The sequence below is a fragment of the Penicillium paradoxum genome (assembly GCF_028828445.1).
Source record: "Penicillium paradoxum strain IBT 22861 chromosome Unknown utg000002l_segment0_segment0, whole genome shotgun sequence".
Taxonomy (NCBI): Eukaryota; Fungi; Ascomycota; class Eurotiomycetes; order Eurotiales; family Aspergillaceae; genus Penicillium; species Penicillium paradoxum.
Genome location: NW_026643180.1, coordinates 1,704,563 through 1,721,736, shown reverse-complemented (window position 1 = coordinate 1,721,736; position 17,174 = coordinate 1,704,563). Strand labels below are relative to the sequence as shown.

General features: G+C 47.4%; 6 protein-coding genes across 6 annotated transcripts; 2 read left to right on the top strand and 4 right to left on the bottom strand.

Moving 5' to 3' along the window:
• Nucleotides 1–1,183: 1,183 nt before the first annotated feature.
• Nucleotides 1,184–2,658, bottom strand: N7457_000643 (putative ubiquitin conjugating enzyme E2; the record flags this gene model as incomplete). The annotated part of the gene is made up of 3 exons (XM_057171711.1): nucleotides 1,184–2,179; nucleotides 2,249–2,566; nucleotides 2,656–2,658. The coding sequence occupies 3 exons, from the start codon at nucleotides 2,656–2,658 to the stop codon at nucleotides 1,184–1,186; spliced, it is 1,317 nt and encodes a 438-aa protein (XP_057035614.1).
• Nucleotides 2,659–3,862: 1,204 nt separating this feature from the next.
• On the bottom strand, nucleotides 3,863–4,512 carry N7457_000642 (putative GPI anchored protein; the record flags this gene model as incomplete). The annotated part of the gene is made up of 2 exons (XM_057171710.1): nucleotides 3,863–4,375; nucleotides 4,432–4,512. The coding sequence occupies 2 exons, from the start codon at nucleotides 4,510–4,512 to the stop codon at nucleotides 3,863–3,865; spliced, it is 594 nt and encodes a 197-aa protein (XP_057035613.1).
• A 2,014-nt stretch (nucleotides 4,513–6,526) lies between these two features.
• N7457_000641 (membrane magnesium transporter family protein) lies at nucleotides 6,527–7,090 on the bottom strand (the record flags this gene model as incomplete). Its single annotated transcript, XM_057171709.1, has 3 exons — nucleotides 6,527–6,586; nucleotides 6,721–6,961; nucleotides 7,035–7,090. 3 exons carry the CDS (start codon nucleotides 7,088–7,090, stop codon nucleotides 6,527–6,529), a joined length of 357 nt encoding a protein of 118 aa, XP_057035612.1.
• Nucleotides 7,091–8,559: 1,469 nt separating this feature from the next.
• On the bottom strand, nucleotides 8,560–9,575 carry N7457_000640 (translation elongation factor 1 subunit beta; the record flags this gene model as incomplete). The annotated part of the gene is made up of 4 exons (XM_057171708.1): nucleotides 8,560–8,789; nucleotides 8,844–9,217; nucleotides 9,437–9,476; nucleotides 9,536–9,575. The coding sequence occupies 4 exons, from the start codon at nucleotides 9,573–9,575 to the stop codon at nucleotides 8,560–8,562; spliced, it is 684 nt and encodes a 227-aa protein (XP_057035611.1).
• Nucleotides 9,576–9,922: 347 nt separating this feature from the next.
• hsp78 (chaperone ATPase HSP78) lies at nucleotides 9,923–12,289 on the top strand (the record flags this gene model as incomplete). Its single annotated transcript, XM_057171707.1, has 1 exon — nucleotides 9,923–12,289. The coding sequence occupies one exon, from the start codon at nucleotides 9,923–9,925 to the stop codon at nucleotides 12,287–12,289; it is 2,367 nt and encodes a 788-aa protein (XP_057035610.1).
• A 329-nt stretch (nucleotides 12,290–12,618) lies between these two features.
• On the top strand, nucleotides 12,619–16,228 carry N7457_000638 (MutS family protein MSH5; the record flags this gene model as incomplete). The annotated part of the gene is made up of 16 exons (XM_057171706.1): nucleotides 12,619–12,979; nucleotides 13,036–13,128; nucleotides 13,188–13,960; nucleotides 14,038–14,115; nucleotides 14,169–14,228; nucleotides 14,279–14,633; nucleotides 14,690–14,786; nucleotides 14,837–14,926; nucleotides 14,974–15,139; nucleotides 15,187–15,221; nucleotides 15,272–15,353; nucleotides 15,409–15,520; nucleotides 15,581–15,782; nucleotides 15,848–15,886; nucleotides 15,951–16,089; nucleotides 16,142–16,228. The coding sequence occupies 16 exons, from the start codon at nucleotides 12,619–12,621 to the stop codon at nucleotides 16,226–16,228; spliced, it is 2,769 nt and encodes a 922-aa protein (XP_057035609.1).
• Between the last annotated feature and the right edge of the window lie 946 nt (nucleotides 16,229–17,174).

The window sequence follows — 17,174 nt, the reverse complement described above, 5'->3', positions numbered from 1 at the left end:
AACATATCATTATCGGAATATCTTGTTCCTTACTCTTTTCTCGGTGGCTTTATCCAATTATCCCAAATTCTACCCCATTATCTTTCCAACGTGTCCTGGGATTCCTATACTTATCCTGTTATATGCGCGAAGCGGTTCTTTGTCTTTGTTTTTGAGCATTTTAGTTGAACCTGGGGGAATTTCTTAGTGCCGGAGCTTGTCTTTTCTTTCAGCAGCGTGTTCCTCGTTCCTCTGAGGATGTCTGGAACCTTGGCGAGAAGGACCTTGCAGCTGAATAGTCCCAGAGAACTCTTCCATTAATCTATGGTATTACAAATTTATACATTCCTGGCTGCGTGCACTAACAAGCCATGTACCTTGATAGCTACATGAATATCTATATGTAGTTAGGGTCACTGACGACCTCGTTTGGGGATGACCTCGGAAATCTCACCATATAAGGATGTAGAATTAGTATTAACAGTTGGTAGTGTATCGAGCTAGATGGGTTCATGTGGGCAAGACCTGTGCTTCACTTTAAGATTGAGCTTGCTTCGTCTCTCTGGGCTGGAGGACTCAGCCAGAATCTATGCATAATGAAACAACGAGATGGATCTAAACCAGAGCTTTACATTGAACAGAGATGACAATACAAAGTCTCATCAGGCTCATTTGTGTAAAGAGTCAGCGTACTCGATACAAGTTACAGGCGGCTTTGGTTGAAAACGGAAGAATTTGAATTCACCGACGAGCTTGTCGTCTTAAGGCGTGATCTCGACATGTGTGACACTACATTATCGAAGATGGAAGGAATAAGATAGTGAAAAAAGCCACGTAGGCCCATGCAAATCCATATGTAAACTCCTGAAGGACAGATATGTTGTGAAAGCCAAAGCTAAAGTCGATCAAATTTCAGGGCCACCAGCCCATGATGCAATGCAGTTCATTCGGATCTCCTGGCTCCTCGCTCCATGCAATCTGCAAGTCCGGTTGAAATCAACGGACTATCAAGGGTATCAAGAAAAGTCGCTAGCGGGGAGGAAAGATTTTGTTTAAAAAAAATGGTGGGATCAGCAGATGACAAAGAATCGTTGATCAAATGCGACATCGCGAAATGAAAGGGGGGCGTGACAATGCAAAGCAAGAAGTTGTCCAAAACTCCAACTTGGAGAAATCTTCGACAACTCTCAGATATGGATTGTTCTCATAACCGGCGGATACCAATGCGGGGCTTTGTATTGACGGTCAGGCGCTTGTGCAGCCCGCTGATGGCTTTCTTCTTATGGATACCCGAAGAGGAGATTGGAAGAGATGATAATGCTGGCCGAGGGAGTTGAGCATGTGCCGGGCTAAGAGGAGCAGGGCCATTCAATGTCTTCATCGGGGAAAGCTCGCGCTTTGCTTTTGATCCGCGTGCAGTTGCGGAGCCCCGGTTCTCTTTGCCATCACCGCTCAGTCGGCGCAAAGAATCTTGCATCGGCAGCTGAGGGATGTCTTCGAATATAGGCATCTCATCGCGGAGACGACCTGGGGAGTTGATACTCCCAGAGACGAGGGAAAGCTTGGGCATTTTCCGTAGTGGTGATGATGTACGTGATCGTGTGTTCGCGCTGATATTTTGTTCATTGGGTGTCATGGCGGGGGTTTCATTATCGGAGTCCTGATCGACCAGCATCATGTCCGAATCGGAGTCTGCCTGGTATGGAATTGACAGTACAGAGAGAGGACGCTTGCCCTTGCGGGGACTTGGGGGTGCGAAGTAGACGGGAGAGGGAGAAAGTGACGGGTTATTCTCTTTGCTTGCGCTAGCAGAGTCGTCATTTTCACTGTCGCTCATGGTTTCGTCTGTCGGGGGCGGGGAGAGTTGAGCAAAGGAATGAGATGAGGACTGTGGTGGATTTTCGAATGGAGTGGTCCTACGGGTTGATTTCTTCGCATGGATGGTATGGGTGAATGCTTGTTTCCCGGGGTGGGGTAGGATTGTGTCGTCTTCTTTGTCTTCTAATTTTGTCCCCGCTTCCTCGCCCCGAAGTTTTGCTTCGGTCACTGCATCTTTCAAGTGGGGCGGGATTGGAGCATGGATAGAGGTCATAAGCTTGGCTTGGTGTGCAAAGGCCTCATAGTTCTCTTGCATGAGAGCGCCCGCAGAGGCATTAAGGGCGGAGTCGGGGTTAGGGTAGATAAGAAGACATGAGATTGTCTGATATATGAAACTTCATTAGCTCAACTTAACATCGCACTGTATTGGTGACCCTTCAATTTGACATACCACCAGTACATCGCGAAGGGTGAGGTTGGGCTGCCAGTCCCGCTTGAGGGTATCCACACAAACAGCCCCAGTGAGCTCCTCCATATTAGGATGCCATATTCTCGTTTTGAAAGTAGCCTTGGGTGGGCTCTTTGGATAGTCATTGGGCATCTTAAGATGAAGCTCCCATAATCCTTGTGAAAAAGGCGTGCCTGCGGGGCCCGTTAGAAGGATTGTCAGTTGTGATAGATCATCGGTGTCTGATGGCTGTAGATAATACGGCGGCATATCGCGGTGTAAGGCGGCATGGTCGGCAGCTAGCCGGCGCAGATTGGACGGCTAACACCCATGTCAGATACAGAAATCCCAAGCATACACTGGTTGCTGGGAAACCGGTGATGTCAATGACTTGAGTAGGGATGACCTACCATATTGAAGCTTTTTGATTGTACTAATAGGATCAAAATATGAGGGGAACCCCAGCTGGAGAAATATCCAAGTTTAGAAGGTGATCCGGGCCAGTGGAAGCACAATGATCACAATCACAATGATAAGAGATGGTTACTTCGTCGACGGTTTGTTTTGAGTGGAGGTCGCACTAACCTTTTCGGTAGCGCGTCCGTCACGTGGCACTCGTCGCGTCATCTGCGCGTAACTAATGTTACCTCTTTGGGTTGGGTTGCCCTATGTCTCACTCCCATCCTTACAACAGCCCTTGCTGCGGAGTATTTGAGGAAACATGATTGCAAGCAGCTAGGATGTTAAAGGATATCAAACGGATATCGGTTTATTCTGAGATATCTCATTTGGAATGAAGAAGCCCCTGGCAGCCTAAACATCACATAGTAAGGCTGTGAGAGGGAAACGGCTATACGTGCTATCATATAGAGGAAACTTAAATCCTGTCGGAACCAGCGAAGAGAAATAGAGAAATCAAATTAAGACATGTGATACTATGTATACCTATAGTTTTTTGCAGGGTTCGGTATCATAACTATATCTACATTGGGGTATACACTAGGTGAGTGAGATACCTGCCTGCGGCAATAACAGATCCAGCATGAGCATATCAAACATCTAGTTTTTTTAGTATCATGGCACTCAAAATGTCCTAGAGCTTATTCAGCTTATTCATGGTAGCACTCGAGGCCTTTGTAGGAGATGACCAGTGGACTTGAACCCCTGGCTGAACAGCCCAAAGAACACACAACACAACATGCATGCTACGTTTGTACGTTTTTACGTTTTTATGGAAGTAAGTCTCGTATTTACCCAAGGGTTGATTAGGTTAATCATAAGGATAGAGAAAAAGAGGGGGAAAACAAGAAGGAACTGGGAAACAGGTGCGCCGTGGGTATGCGTCTTAGAACAAACGCGGTGAACACAAACCAATTCCCTGCCCATTGATAAAGAATTACAAGTTCCATGATAAACCTGGAAGATACAACGTTAAAACCCAAAGAAGATAATCAATGCTCGTGTTTTCATGTCCCTCGTTCCCATTGATCCAGATGGTGGATCAACATGACTGACTGACCAAGCCCAAACCCTGCCACATACATTCAGCCGAAGTAGGCATCTCAAGATGCAGTAGGCAGGATTGTGCCATGGCCTAGTTGTAAGTTCTCAGTTCGCTTACAGGAAAGCAACGAGTGCCGCACCGGCAACCATGCCGAGACCAACAGGGCCAGCAGTGGCGATGGCAGCACCACCGGTAGAGGCTGAGCTGGAAGCGCCAGCAGAAGAGCTAGCCGCAGAGCTGCTGGAGGAGTCTGAAGAGGATGAGGATGAGGAAGAGGAAGAGGATGATGAGGCGGCTGAGGTAGTGCCAGTGGTAGCACCAGTGGGCTTGGAGGTGGAGGCCGATGTTTCGGTGCCAGTAGCAGAAGCAGAAGCAGCAGACGAGGAGCCGGTAGCAGCACTGCTGGAGACGGTGGATAGTGTGGTCTGGGTGGTCTGGGTGGCACCAGGGCCGGCAACAGGGGAGGTCAGACCAGCGGGGATGGAAGCGGCGGGCTCCTGCGAGGTCACAGCGGCAGCCTGGCTGGTGACGACGGCGGGTTGGGTGGTGACAGCAACGGGTTGGCCTGTCACAACACCGAGGGAGTTTGTCTGGGTCAAAAACTGGGTGGCAGGGTTGTCGACAGTCTGTTGGATGAGTTAGTCAATGATACACTGAGATGGGTTGTTTTGTTGTTTCTTACCTCGACCTCAACGGATGCACTGGTCTGGGCATTGACCAAGGCGATGGCCGAAAGAGTGGTGAAGACGATAGAGAAACGCATCTTGACTGAGGAATTAGAGATTATTGGTAGATGTATTAATGTATGGATATTAGATAGATCCGGAGAACGTGTAGAGAAAAAGAGAAGGAAGACCCAAAAATGAAAGGCGAGAGGGGTTATAAGGCATTGGTTGTCCGGGGAAACAGTCGTGTTATATTGTCTCAGAGTACCTTTTAGTGCACGCCATCAGCCGTGAGTGGCTTGGGAATGGAGACGCCGTTCCAGTCAGCGATCGAAGTCTGGATCTAGCGCCTGGGATCTGCAAGGTCTTGCAGTTCTATTTCTGGGGTCACACCGGGCTGCCGTGTCCATCGTAAGCTGGCAGGTATATTTGCTGGCTTCTATACGGAGTAGTCTACTGTGTACTCTGTGTTTCTAAAAATCATTCGCCTCTATAATGTTTCATGGGAAATATGGTTGCCGCCTATGAAATGCGCTCCTCAAATCCACAAAGGAATGTGTTGTACAAGTTGGCAGATTTGACAGCGATATGCACTAAACACTAGCCAATTTAGTCGCGTCTGACCACTCGTATGGTAAGTAATTATAACAATAACAATGGAAATAATGTCTCAAAAACTCAACATTCAGTCGCCTGAAAACTTGCCGAAGTTACATCTGCGTAAAAAGGTTGGCTGACCGCGTGGAGGCATACGAGTCCCTTTTGAAGCGGTCCAGTCGTTATGCCAGCCCCCTCTAATATGGATCAATACAAGCCATATATAGCTGTAGGGTGTAAGTTATTAATATCTCGATACTTCCATTGGGCCCCAAATGGCGCGATCCGACGTGTCTTGGGGCTAAGCAAGTCGAACCGGCCAAGTGAGACATCACCTTGTTCGGTTTGTTGTCCAATCAGCTATTCCAACGACCACTCCGTATTCACCGTTTTCTTTTTTTTTCTTAACTTCGTACTCGATATTATTATTTTATCAATGCAAGGGTGTGATACTTCAAATTGCTCGAATTTCAGGTGTCTCCTACAAGAAATGATTTATCGAGGGACCTCGTACTTCTGACGTCCCAACTTCGACCCTCAGATCACCCAAGGTGGATCTGTTCAAGTACATAATACGGGGGACGGCTCGGTATACTTCATTCTAAGTATGATATTTTGATTTTTCCCCCCAGTGTCGATCTTGACTTGAATCTCGCACTTCCTCTATGTACTCCGTATAGATCAGAGGGAATGACCCCTGGAAGCATACCCCTGCAGAGAGAAAGAAGGTTCGGGGCTGTTATATGCTCGTATGGCGTCCGTGTGGTTCCTTTAAGCTTGATTGTTCTCTTCCGACCGGCTGGACAGGTAGGACTATTGATATGCATACTGTATGATTGAGTTGTACGAAGTACACCTAGCTGTATGATATAAACACGTATGCAGTACTCCGGAGGACGTATAATGGTTTCGGGGTTTACCTCGCTCTCGACTTGCCTCTTGATAGTCAGTACTCCGTACTCCGTAGAGTCAGTAGGAATAGACGATCATCTCAACAAGTGATCTTTCGTGCCAAGCCAAGCATTCTCCGACAGTTCTCAATTAAGCTTGCCTGGATGCGCAGACGGCAAGCCAGACTGCCTCCTTGCTTAATGGCTGATTTGAGACAAATTAAGGCAAAGTCGTGGATGGCCTAGAACTAAACATTGGTATGCCATGGCCGAGTGGCGCAAGAATGTAAATCGTGTGTGCAAAAAGTGTCTTCATGTGGCAGTGAGCCCACTTTTCCAGGTCACAAGCAGCCAGGCGTACTAATGGTATGCCTATGCAATCTCTCCATCACCTGTCAATTGTATTGTATCAGAATGGGGATTTTTCGCCACTACATCGCCATACTCCGTACTCCGTAGTGTGCCATGAATTACCCTTCATAGGAAATATGAGCACGTTGGTATCAAAGTAAGTCATAACCAACAAGCCGAGCGTCTCAATTGAAAATTGAACTCCCTCGCCGTCATGCATATCATACAACTCGCCTCCACTGTTGCACATGACCACAAACTTAATACCCAGCAATCACTCCTTGATCGACACATCCTGTCCACGAACCCAGTCCGCAAATTCCTTCCTCTTGGCCTGTATATTCCCAAATGTCAGCGTTTGATAATCCTTGCCCAAAAGAATGATATATGTCCAACGATAGAGGGAGATCAGAAGTGCATGTAGCCCCGATAAGGTACACATCCATGTAAATGCCTAAAAAGACTCACCCGAATATCCCAGAATCCATACCGCTCCTCGAGACTCAGATACGGGTTGCGCGCTCCGCCATTCCGTTCGATCTCACCCGCCCATTCGCGCCAACTAATGGGTTTCAATTTTTGTGCGCTCAATACTAGTCCCACTGAGACAACAAGAACGGAAACAAGGGTTTCAAGGATGATATCTTGCGGGAGGGTGGTCGATGCGATGTTGCTGGAGAGGACAGTGTGTTCGTGGGCGGAATAGCCTCTGCAGAAGGGATTGTTAGCTTGATTGGCGCCAAATTAAGACAGTTGTTGAGATCATGGTTTGGAAAGCTTACGCATGAACCAGCAGGATGAGGCCGAAGAAAGTGACCACGCGGGAGAGGAAGCTCATGGTGGGTGGTGAGCTAGGTTTGGGGGGTCGTGGATTGGGGCTCAATGGATGAGGCTAATCGAAAGAAAAGAAGCCCTGGGTGATTGATTCCAGGTAATTGCCGCAAAACTGTTGGGGTTACGATGAAGCCCAGTGTCCGTAGCTGTGGACAATGGTGTGCTGTTTGATACGGTGGCGGGAGGTTCAAGGTGCCCCGGGCGCTCATCCCGCGGTTTACTAAGCAATTTTTGACTGGCACGAATTCTATTGCATCGATCTATAGTCCGTAGATTGCCTTTCTTTATGATACTCTCTCGGATATGATTTAATATTCGGTCTCTGTAGGGTTTATATACCAATTCAGTAAAGTGGTCTTCCTCTGGCTACCGATGCGGTGAGGCTTTCCTTCAATCTTCCACGGTTGGATATCACTCTTCGGGAGACAGTCCCTGGGCAATGGTTGCACTGTTCGAGTTTGCTGTCTGACCCCGACCTTCTTTGGTGGAACTTGAGAATAATGACGGATTCTAGTCATCTGCCATACAGAGGTAGCTATCTATACCATTTCTATTCATGAGTAAAGCAATACCCTCTTGATTGGGCTTTTTCTCCCACATAGTCTGTCCACTTCTGTACTAATTAATAAACTTGTCTACGAGCTGCAGAATCATAGGGGAACGGATAAATGAACTGTTTCTTATGGCAGTAGTACAAATAGAAAATATAGTTCAAGTTAAAGAGGGCAAACACGCAATTTGATAGCACCAAGACTTGCCAGCCAGCCTAGGTTTGGGAACATCACGATTTGAGGCACATAACCACATGAAGGGTATATATATAAGATCCTCGATGCAATCCATACAACAGAAATAAAGAGCATATACATGTTCATTCTCGGGCACCTATGGTAGTTGCGTGTGTAGCTAGATCAGACTTTCAACTGAACATATATTACGAAGCTTTACTGTTGCCAAAGCAAAACACCACGTAGAACACACCTGCCAAGCCATTCCTGCTCATGTCCTAACAAATGGCGAAATAGTGAAGTCAGTAACACACCTCTTCAGGAAGCTGGGTTTCGAATGTATCTATATGAGGCATCGAAGCCCTAACCGCTGTTGAGACAACGGAGAAGAAATCAACCGAGCATTGACTACATGTACGCACATGGCCCAAGACACCAAAGACGTACATACCCATGTGTGTACATGTAGGCATGTAGATACTTACCAAGAATACATATGGGTATCAAGGAATTCCAAACGATTGATGGCCCAACCAATTGACTCCACGTACCTAGGTGCCCAACCCCAACGTTTGAAGATATCTACATCTACGGGAGACAGATGGTCATGAATTTTTTTAATTTTTTCATCAATGACCGGTCACTACTGGACCAGCTTTCTAGTTGGACTAGGTTCGTAAAGGATTCCTTTGACATCACACATTTCCATCAAACAATTCCTGCTTCATAACTGGGCATTGCAAATTTACAGCTTCTGCATGGCAGCGATGTCAGTGGACTGGACGTGGTCCTCATCCTCCTCAATCTGCTGCTGGAGCTCATCAGTGGAGACCTTCTCGTCCTCGACGACCAGGTTGATCTGGAGCTTCTTGATACCGAAGGCGAGGGGAACCCACTTGGAGGCACCCCAGACAAGGCCGTCCTGCTCAATGGCGCGGACGTTGGCCTCCATCTCCTCGAGGTTGGTCTCATCATCTAGGGATACTTGTTAGCAATTGAACCAAAGGAAAGAGGCTAAAGGATACATACCCCAGGGCTTGACCTCCAGGGTGACGAGGGACTTGGCAGCGGGCTTGGGCTTGTTGGCCTTCTTGGCCTTGTACTCAGCGAGACGCTTGTTGCGCTCAGCAACGACCTCGGCGTCCTCCTCCTCAGAGTCGGAGCCGAAGATGTCCTCATCATCCTCCTCCTCCTCGGGCTTGTCCTTGGGGTTGGAGGGAAGCTCGGTAGTCTCGGGGCCGTAGGCAGTGAAAGCGGCGGAGGAGTCACCGGGGAGGGTGGAGAATTCGCTCTCGTAAGAGGCGATGTGCTTGTACCAGCGGGCGACGTGGGGGTACTTGGCAGCGTCGGGGGCGGCGCTGAAGGCCTTGAAGGTCACGACATCGGCCTGGCTGGGGGAAGTACTGTTGAATAGGGTCAGCGTGGATGTTCACATCAGACGGGTCATTCAACAATGTAGTTTGTAAAGCTAGATCAGAGATGCGATTGCTCGCGATTGCGTGTAGTCATCCAGCGGGGTCTTAATCCGCCTCATAAACACGGACCAATGTTTCTCATCATAAAAGCATAGCAGAAAAGAAGAAAGGGAGAAAAGGGCATCTAAAGGGGGAAGCAATTCTTACCCAACAACGTAGGACCGAGTGGACAGGAAGTGGTTGGCCACTGAGGGGCACAGTCAGTCACCAATTGATTCGAAATAACAAAATCTCAGGGGCGCCTACGAGTCAGGCCGGCATCAGAGACAAAGTCGGTGAAACCCATTGTGAAAGAGAGGTGTGGTGGTATCTGGAAGAGAAAGAGAAAAAAGGAGAAGAAAGTAGTCGAGGAGGGGTTAAAAAGGGAGGATTTTTTTTGTTACGGAAAATCTCAACGGGGTGACGGAAAAACGTGGAAGAGCGAAGACTACGTAGTCAGGTGACTGGTGACGGAGCTTGGACTACTTTCATTTCCCTCAGCTCCCTCCGCCACTCAGCGTCGAGTATGTGGATCTTTCGAGAAGCCTCCCGATGGACCTTTGCTATCGGTATTTAAGCTATACCAGTGGACATTCCGGCCTCGAACCAGTTTCAAAGCTTTTCTTCCCCTAAGGACTGAACGTCTTATCCAACATGGCGGCGAGATTATCCCTCACTACCCGTAGTCGCCTTCTACGAACGCCTAACCTATCCTCGACCCGTCTGCTGACCCCAATCACGCGATCACGTATACTCTGTCGCCCTTCTATCGTCACACCAGCCGTCAATTCCAGTCCGATCTCTGTCCGCCACTATGCTAAAGGCCGTCCACATCCTCCAGGCGGCACCCACCGTATGGACATGAGTGGAGAACCAGAGAAATCAGCACTCGAGCAATACGGCGTTGACCTCACAGCCAAAGCGAAAGCTGGAAAGCTGGACCCCGTTATTGGGCGAGACGCTGAGATTCACCGAACTATTCAAATTCTGTCCCGGCGGACCAAGAATAACCCTGTGCTGATCGGTGCAGCTGGAACCGGCAAGACTGCCGTGCTTGAAGGTTTGGCTCAGCGCATCGTCCAAGGAGATGTCCCTGAGAGTATTAAAAACAAACGGGTTATTTCTTTGGATCTCGGCTCTCTCATTGCGGGAGCCAAGTTCCGGGGCGACTTCGAGGAGCGTCTGAAATCTGTACTGAAGGAAGTGGAGGATGCGCAGGGTGGAGTGATCCTCTTCATCGACGAGCTTCACACCTTGCTGGGACTCGGTAAAGCTGAAGGCAGCATTGATGCTAGCAATCTACTTAAGCCTGCTCTTTCACGAGGCGAACTCCAATGCTGTGGTGCTACCACCCTCAACGAATACCGACTTATTGAAAAAGATGTGGCCCTCGCCCGACGTTTCCAACCTATACTTGTGGGTGAGCCATCGGTAGCCTCGACGATTTCGATTCTACGTGGAATAAAGAACAAATATGAAGTGCACCATGGCGTCAGAATAACAGATGGCGCTTTGGTAGCTGCTGCTACTTACAGCAATCGCTACATCACTGATCGTTTCCTACCCGACAAAGCCATTGATCTTGTCGATGAAGCTGCATCGGCCCTTCGCTTACAGCAAGAATCAAAGCCCGATTCAATTCGGGAACTTGAGCGTGACATCACTACCATCCAAATCGAGCTCGAGTCTCTTCGCAAGGAAACCGATGTTGCCAGCTGCGAACGACGAGACAAACTTCAAGAAGACTTGAAAATCAAACAAGCGGAGGTCGATAAATTGACTGAGGCTTGGGAGAAGGAGAAAGCCGAAATTGATACTATCAAACGCACCAAAGAGGCCTTGGAACTTGCTCGGTTTGAGCTCGAACAAGCCCAACGCGAGGGAAACTTTGCTAAGGCTGGAGAGTTGAGATACTCTATTATTCCGGAACTCGAAGCCAAGCTGCCAAAAGAGGGCGCCGAACCAGATCCTGAAAATCAAACTTTGATTCATGACTCGGTGACTGCAGATGATATTGGAAACGTTGTCTCTCGGACTACAGGCATCCCTGTCAACAAGCTCATGGCCGGGGACATAGAAAAGTTGATTCACATGGAAGATACTCTCCGAAAATCAGTCCGTGGACAGGATGAAGCGCTTTCTGCTGTTGCAAATGCCGTGCGAATGCAGAGAGCAGGTCTCAGCGGAGAAAACCGGCCCCTGGCTTCATTCATGTTCCTTGGTCCCACCGGTGTCGGAAAGACTGAACTTTGCAAGAAAATGGCCGAGTTCCTTTTCTCTACCGAAAGTGCTGTTGTACGCTTCGACATGAGTGAGTTCCAGGAGAAGCACACCATCAGCCGTCTCATCGGTTCTCCTGCCGGTTATGTTGGATACGATGATGCTGGCCAGCTTACCGAGGCTGTCAGACGGAAGCCTTATGCTGTTCTGTTATTTGATGAATTCGAGAAGGCGCACCGGGACATCTCAGCGCTACTACTGCAGGTTCTCGACGAGGGCTTCTTGACGGATGCCCAAGGCCATAAAGTCGATTTCCGAAACACATTGATCGTACTGACCTCAAATCTTGGAGCCAGTATCCTCGTTGGAGCGGACCCTTTGCACTCATTGAAAGACACTGATGGTTCGGAGCTCCCGTCAAAGGTTAAATCGGCCGTTATGGATGTGGTTCAAGGTGCATACCCACCTGAGTTTATGAACCGAATTGATGAATTTATCATCTTCAAGCGCCTTTCGAAGGAGGCTCTTCGGGATATCGTCGACATCAGAATCCGGGAGCTGCAGTCCAGACTGGATGACCGCCGTATGACTTTGCAGGTTGATGATGAAATCAAGGACTGGCTGTGCGAGAAAGGCTACGATCCTAGATTTGGTGCTCGGCCGTTGAACCGTCTCATTGCCAAGGAGATTGGAAACCGCCTGGCTGATAAGATCATTCGGGGTGAAGTTGTCTCCGGTCAAACTGCCCGGGTATCTCTTGATGAAGATAAGTCTGGCCTGGTGGTGACCACTCAAGATTAACGAAAACATGAAGTCGGGCGTTTTATGTGGCATATACGGTGTTTGAACCTCTTTTGAAGTTACGGGTTGCATATTGGATCATCGTTCCCATCTCATTACTGTATATTAGTTCACTTCCATTTATCATTGTACATGAATTCAATTATCCTCATTTTGAGTGAATGCCCTGTATATCGTAGGAGCTTGATGTCTCGCATGGAGGAGACTACATATGTAGGCCGACTACCTAATTCATACAATGAGCCCGTGAGCCTTCCGCTTCATCCTGCCCCATCTTTTTTTTCTGTCCTCCCATCTCCACGTATTTCATCCCCATTGAGCTTGGCAAAATGTCTTCACTGAAGAGAAAGAGAACACCGGCTTCTCATCCCCCAGTCACACCTCATACCTCTGGGCGTCGACTGGGCCACAGGGCGCTATCAAGTCGAGCCACTAGCATCGGGAGTGGTCCTCCTCAAACCCCGACGACCACGTCAGCAAGTCAATTGCGCACTCCATTTCTCACGGATAGAAGGGCTGAAACTGATCGGTCGGCGAGGATTACCGTCGATGACTTTGAGGATCATGTCATTGCTGCCATCGATATGAAGGACTATGGAACGGTGGGGTGCGCATACTACTCAGCCGAAGAGGAAAAGATGTATCTGCTCGGTGATAGTCGCTCCGGGGGAATGGAAACAATCGACGCCTGTAGGCTTGTCATTTGCTTAGGGTTTGATCTAAAGAACTAACTAGGACATCTGCAGTGCTTCTTCAGATCAAACCGACAGTGGTTCTTACCCCTCCTCGTGTCGATCTGAACCCGGAGAATCAAAACCAAAATCTTGCACAAGAAGATGGTACTTTCCCTTGGCCTTGGACTACTTCATTCGAACAAATGGTGATAATGTCTGTCTAGTTACTTCCGCTTATCTTCCCTACCAAATAGATGTTCGTCCCACGCCAGAGTTTAGTTACTCGAACGCAGAGAGCAAAATCCTTGCTTTGGAAATTTCATCTACACACGAAGAGCGTATCCGGTTTTTCGTTCCTCAAAATGGCCTCGCTGGACCCGAAGAAGTCGATCCGGAAGAAATGGGTTTCACACTTCAGGAAGGAAGGCTTTTGCACGTCTCAAGTTCTGTAGACATGGACAATCCCGTGACTATTGGTTGCGCAGGAGCTATACTCACCTACTTGCAGCGACGAAGAGCCGCGGCACCTAGCTCTCTGGAAGCAGGGAATGAGTATCAGATTCGAGCACTGCAGATGTTCAACCTGCGGGATATGATGTGGATCAACAGTAGTACCTTCACTTCTCTCCAGATAATCCAATCGGAGTCACACCCGAACATGTTTAACCAAGGCCCCGGGAAGAAGTCGGGAACGGGGAAGGAGGGTCTCTCAGTCTATGGCATTTTCCAGCACTTTGCATACACTCCCCAGGGCAAGGCAAAACTCAAGCAAACATTCTTTCGCCCAAGTGTGGATCTGGATACGATTCGTGGACGGCATACTTTTATAGGGGTGTTTTGCCGCCCCGATAATCTCGCCGCATTGGAAAAGATGACGAAGGCTTTGAAACATATCAAAAATCTTAGGCCTGTCATGGTGAATCTTCGCAAGGGGATCAGTACTGGGAGTGCGAAAGTTACTGGGTTCAAGACTACAGTGTGGGCCAGTCTTCTCGCTGTAGGTTTGGATCTGCTAGCATCCATCGAGATTGCATTGAAGTATTAATTGCGTTCTGATACTAATAAGTTGATCAGTTTGCGTTCTACTCTATCGACATCAAGGATGCACTCCAAGAGGTCTCGGGCGCTAGTGTTCTGGCTCTTCCAAGCAAGGTAAACCTCCAATAATTACCTAACTTGGGTTTTCTATCACTGAAATTTTGCAGGCTCTCCGAGTTTTTGAAGCTGCACAGCTATACAGAGTTGGTCGTATGATTCAAGGAGTTGTAAGAATGTTTTAACTTGGTATTTATCAATAACTTATCTGACTCGTTAGGTCGATATCGATAACTCCGAAGAACAAGGAAGAACAGTTGTCAAGCAGGGAATCGATAGAGATCTTGACCGAATTAAGGACAGATACGATGGCCTCCACAGTCTTCTCAAGCACGTTGCCCTCGATATAGCCGCGACAATCCCCGCCGCTTGTGATGTCGAGATAGATGTCATTTATTTCCCGCAGCTTGGATTTAACATTGCCATCCCTCTCAATGAAGATGGTGTTGCAGCGTATACGGGCTCTGGTGATGAGTGGGAAATCATGTTCATCACGGAAAATCGGGCATATTTCAAGGACTTTCGCATGAGAGAGATGGATGATAAGTTGGGGGACATATATGGTATCATTTGCGGTAAGCTTGCCTTTTCATTTGGAAGGCATGGATAACTAAGAATTGTGTTTTGACAGAAAAAGAGATTGAGATTGTGTACGACTTGGCCCAGAGGGTTCTTCAATATGAGAATGTGCTCGTTGATGCCTCTGATATCTGTGGAGAAATCGATAGGTCTGTCCTGGTGAACAATTCTTTCAGGCACACTAATGCGAATTCCATAGTCTTCTTGCTCTCACACAGGCAGCTAGCTTTTACAAGCTATCAAGGCCACGAATGGTTGAAGAGAATGTGATCAAAATCAAGGGTGGCCGGTAAGAACGGTGAACAAACTTCCCTCAACAATGTTAACGAATAACAGACACATTCTTCAAGAATTGATGGTTTCTTCCTATGTGCCAAACGACACGAATCTTGTGGGTGGAAGTGACCCGGTAATCAATGGTTCTTGTTCCATGGATCAGAATCCCAGTATGTTGGTCTTGACCGGTCCGAACTACTCGGGGAAGAGTATCTATATGAAGCAGGTAAGCAGGATCGTGTCTGTAAGACTCATAATTTGACCCAAGAGTAGGTCGCTCTGATTATTTATCTAGCCCAAATTGGGAGGTATGTTCCTTCCCAGGCATATTGTGATGGCAGGCTAATTCTAGTTACAGCTTCGTTCCGGCAGAAAGCGCGGAATTGGGAATTACAGATAAAATATTGACCAAAATCAATACTCAAGAGAGTGTCTCCAAGGTACCCTGAAGCCTCAATATCAAATTTCAACGTTAGTAGCCTAACATCGCTGTAGATTCAAAGCACTTTCATGAATGATTTACAGCAAATATCCCTCTGCCTGAAACAAGTCACAAACCGAAGCTTGGTCATCATCGACGAGTTTGGGAAAGGTACTAACGAAAGCGGTTTGTCTCCTACAGAAAAACAGCTCTTTTTCATGTGACTACTCTGACGGACGTACTTAGATGGCATCGGACTCGCTTGTGGCATATTCGAGTACCTACTGAATCTTAACAGTCCAGCGAAAGTAATTGCAGCTACTCATTTCCACGAGCTTTTCGAGAACAACTTCCTCACGTTGCGACCCCAGCTCCACCTTGGACACATGGAAATCCAAGTATGTGAAAAGGCTCAGGAAGTCGAGGACCAGGTGACATATCTTTACAAGTACGTGCAACTTAATCTAATATTGAGTTCATACGACATCGAATTTATGCTTACAGACCTCATAGCTTCCGCCCGGGGCGTAGCAACAAGAGCTTTGGCACAATGTGCGTCCCGTCGAATCTCATTTGTGCCTCAACATTATTTAGATCTGACTGATTTGTGATATAGTTGCGCAGCAGTAAACGGCATTGACCCAGCTATCGTGTCTCGCGCAAACGAAATCGCTTCTCTTTCAGCTCGAGGCGAGAACATTGTCGCAGCATGTGCCATTTTATCTCCAGAAGAAATGGAAGATCTAGAAGAAGCGGTACGAGTTTATCTTTATGATTAGAACGTGGCTAACTTGGCCTCATCACAAGGACACACTCGCGAGAAGTTTTCTGGAGGTTGATTTCTCGCAAGGTGGCTCAGACCATGTCAAGGCAGTTTTCGAAAGTTTGTTCTAGTGAAGGGAGCAATTATTATATGATACAAGACCAAGCGCATGGGGGCCGGGCCGATGATATTCCAAATATTCTTACATTCATGCCCTATCATCAATTAGCTGGGCGATTTCCATCTATAATATTAGCAGAACGAAGTTGCCTTGCCATACCAGCCGGGGTTTGAAGAACACTACGTACACTTGACGTTTCTAATTCTACCGTCCGCTAAGCTACCATCATATTCTGGTTGGATTCCAGGCATAACGCTATCAGTCTTAAGCTTCAGATTAAGTTGTATACATAAACTATTAGATATTTGATTATACTTTTAACTTGTCAAAGTATATATATAGGCTATAGTTTAAGCAAAGAGTGGCTAACTGGGCTTAGTTGTACATCTAATTCATCATTTTCAAACTTCATAGAGTCCCGGAGGTCATAAAGCACTTAGAGTCAGTAGACTTAGCCTCTTATACTGATACTAGGCTCTTCTCATCTAAAACTAGTAGGTTAGGCAATTCAAACGATTTCTACCCTTTGCGCAAGGTATTTAAGTAGGTGACAATAGCCTTATACTATCAAGACCTTACTAAGCATATGTGCGCATTATCCATGACATAGTCCTACAGGAGGCACCTCTCAGGAAGTTGTCTCGTTTACGGTCTGAGGACCTCCGTGGGCGTCCCGGGATCGAGTTTTAGGGCAAGGATTCTCTTGGCATTGATTGTTGTACTTTATTTGCTTTTTCCTAATATGAAAGGGGCTAGAATAAAGTGAACGAAGATAAGGAGAGCTTTTTTTCAAATTAATAGTGCTCGAAATCAAGACATATAGGAGCGAATGGGTTTAAACATTCTGGCTCTCTCATAGCCTGGACCTACTCTTCACAGCATTAAACTTAGTATCGGGATTTTTATACGCTATGAGATCATTCAAACACCCCAAGACAAACAACGAGAAAGGGTTA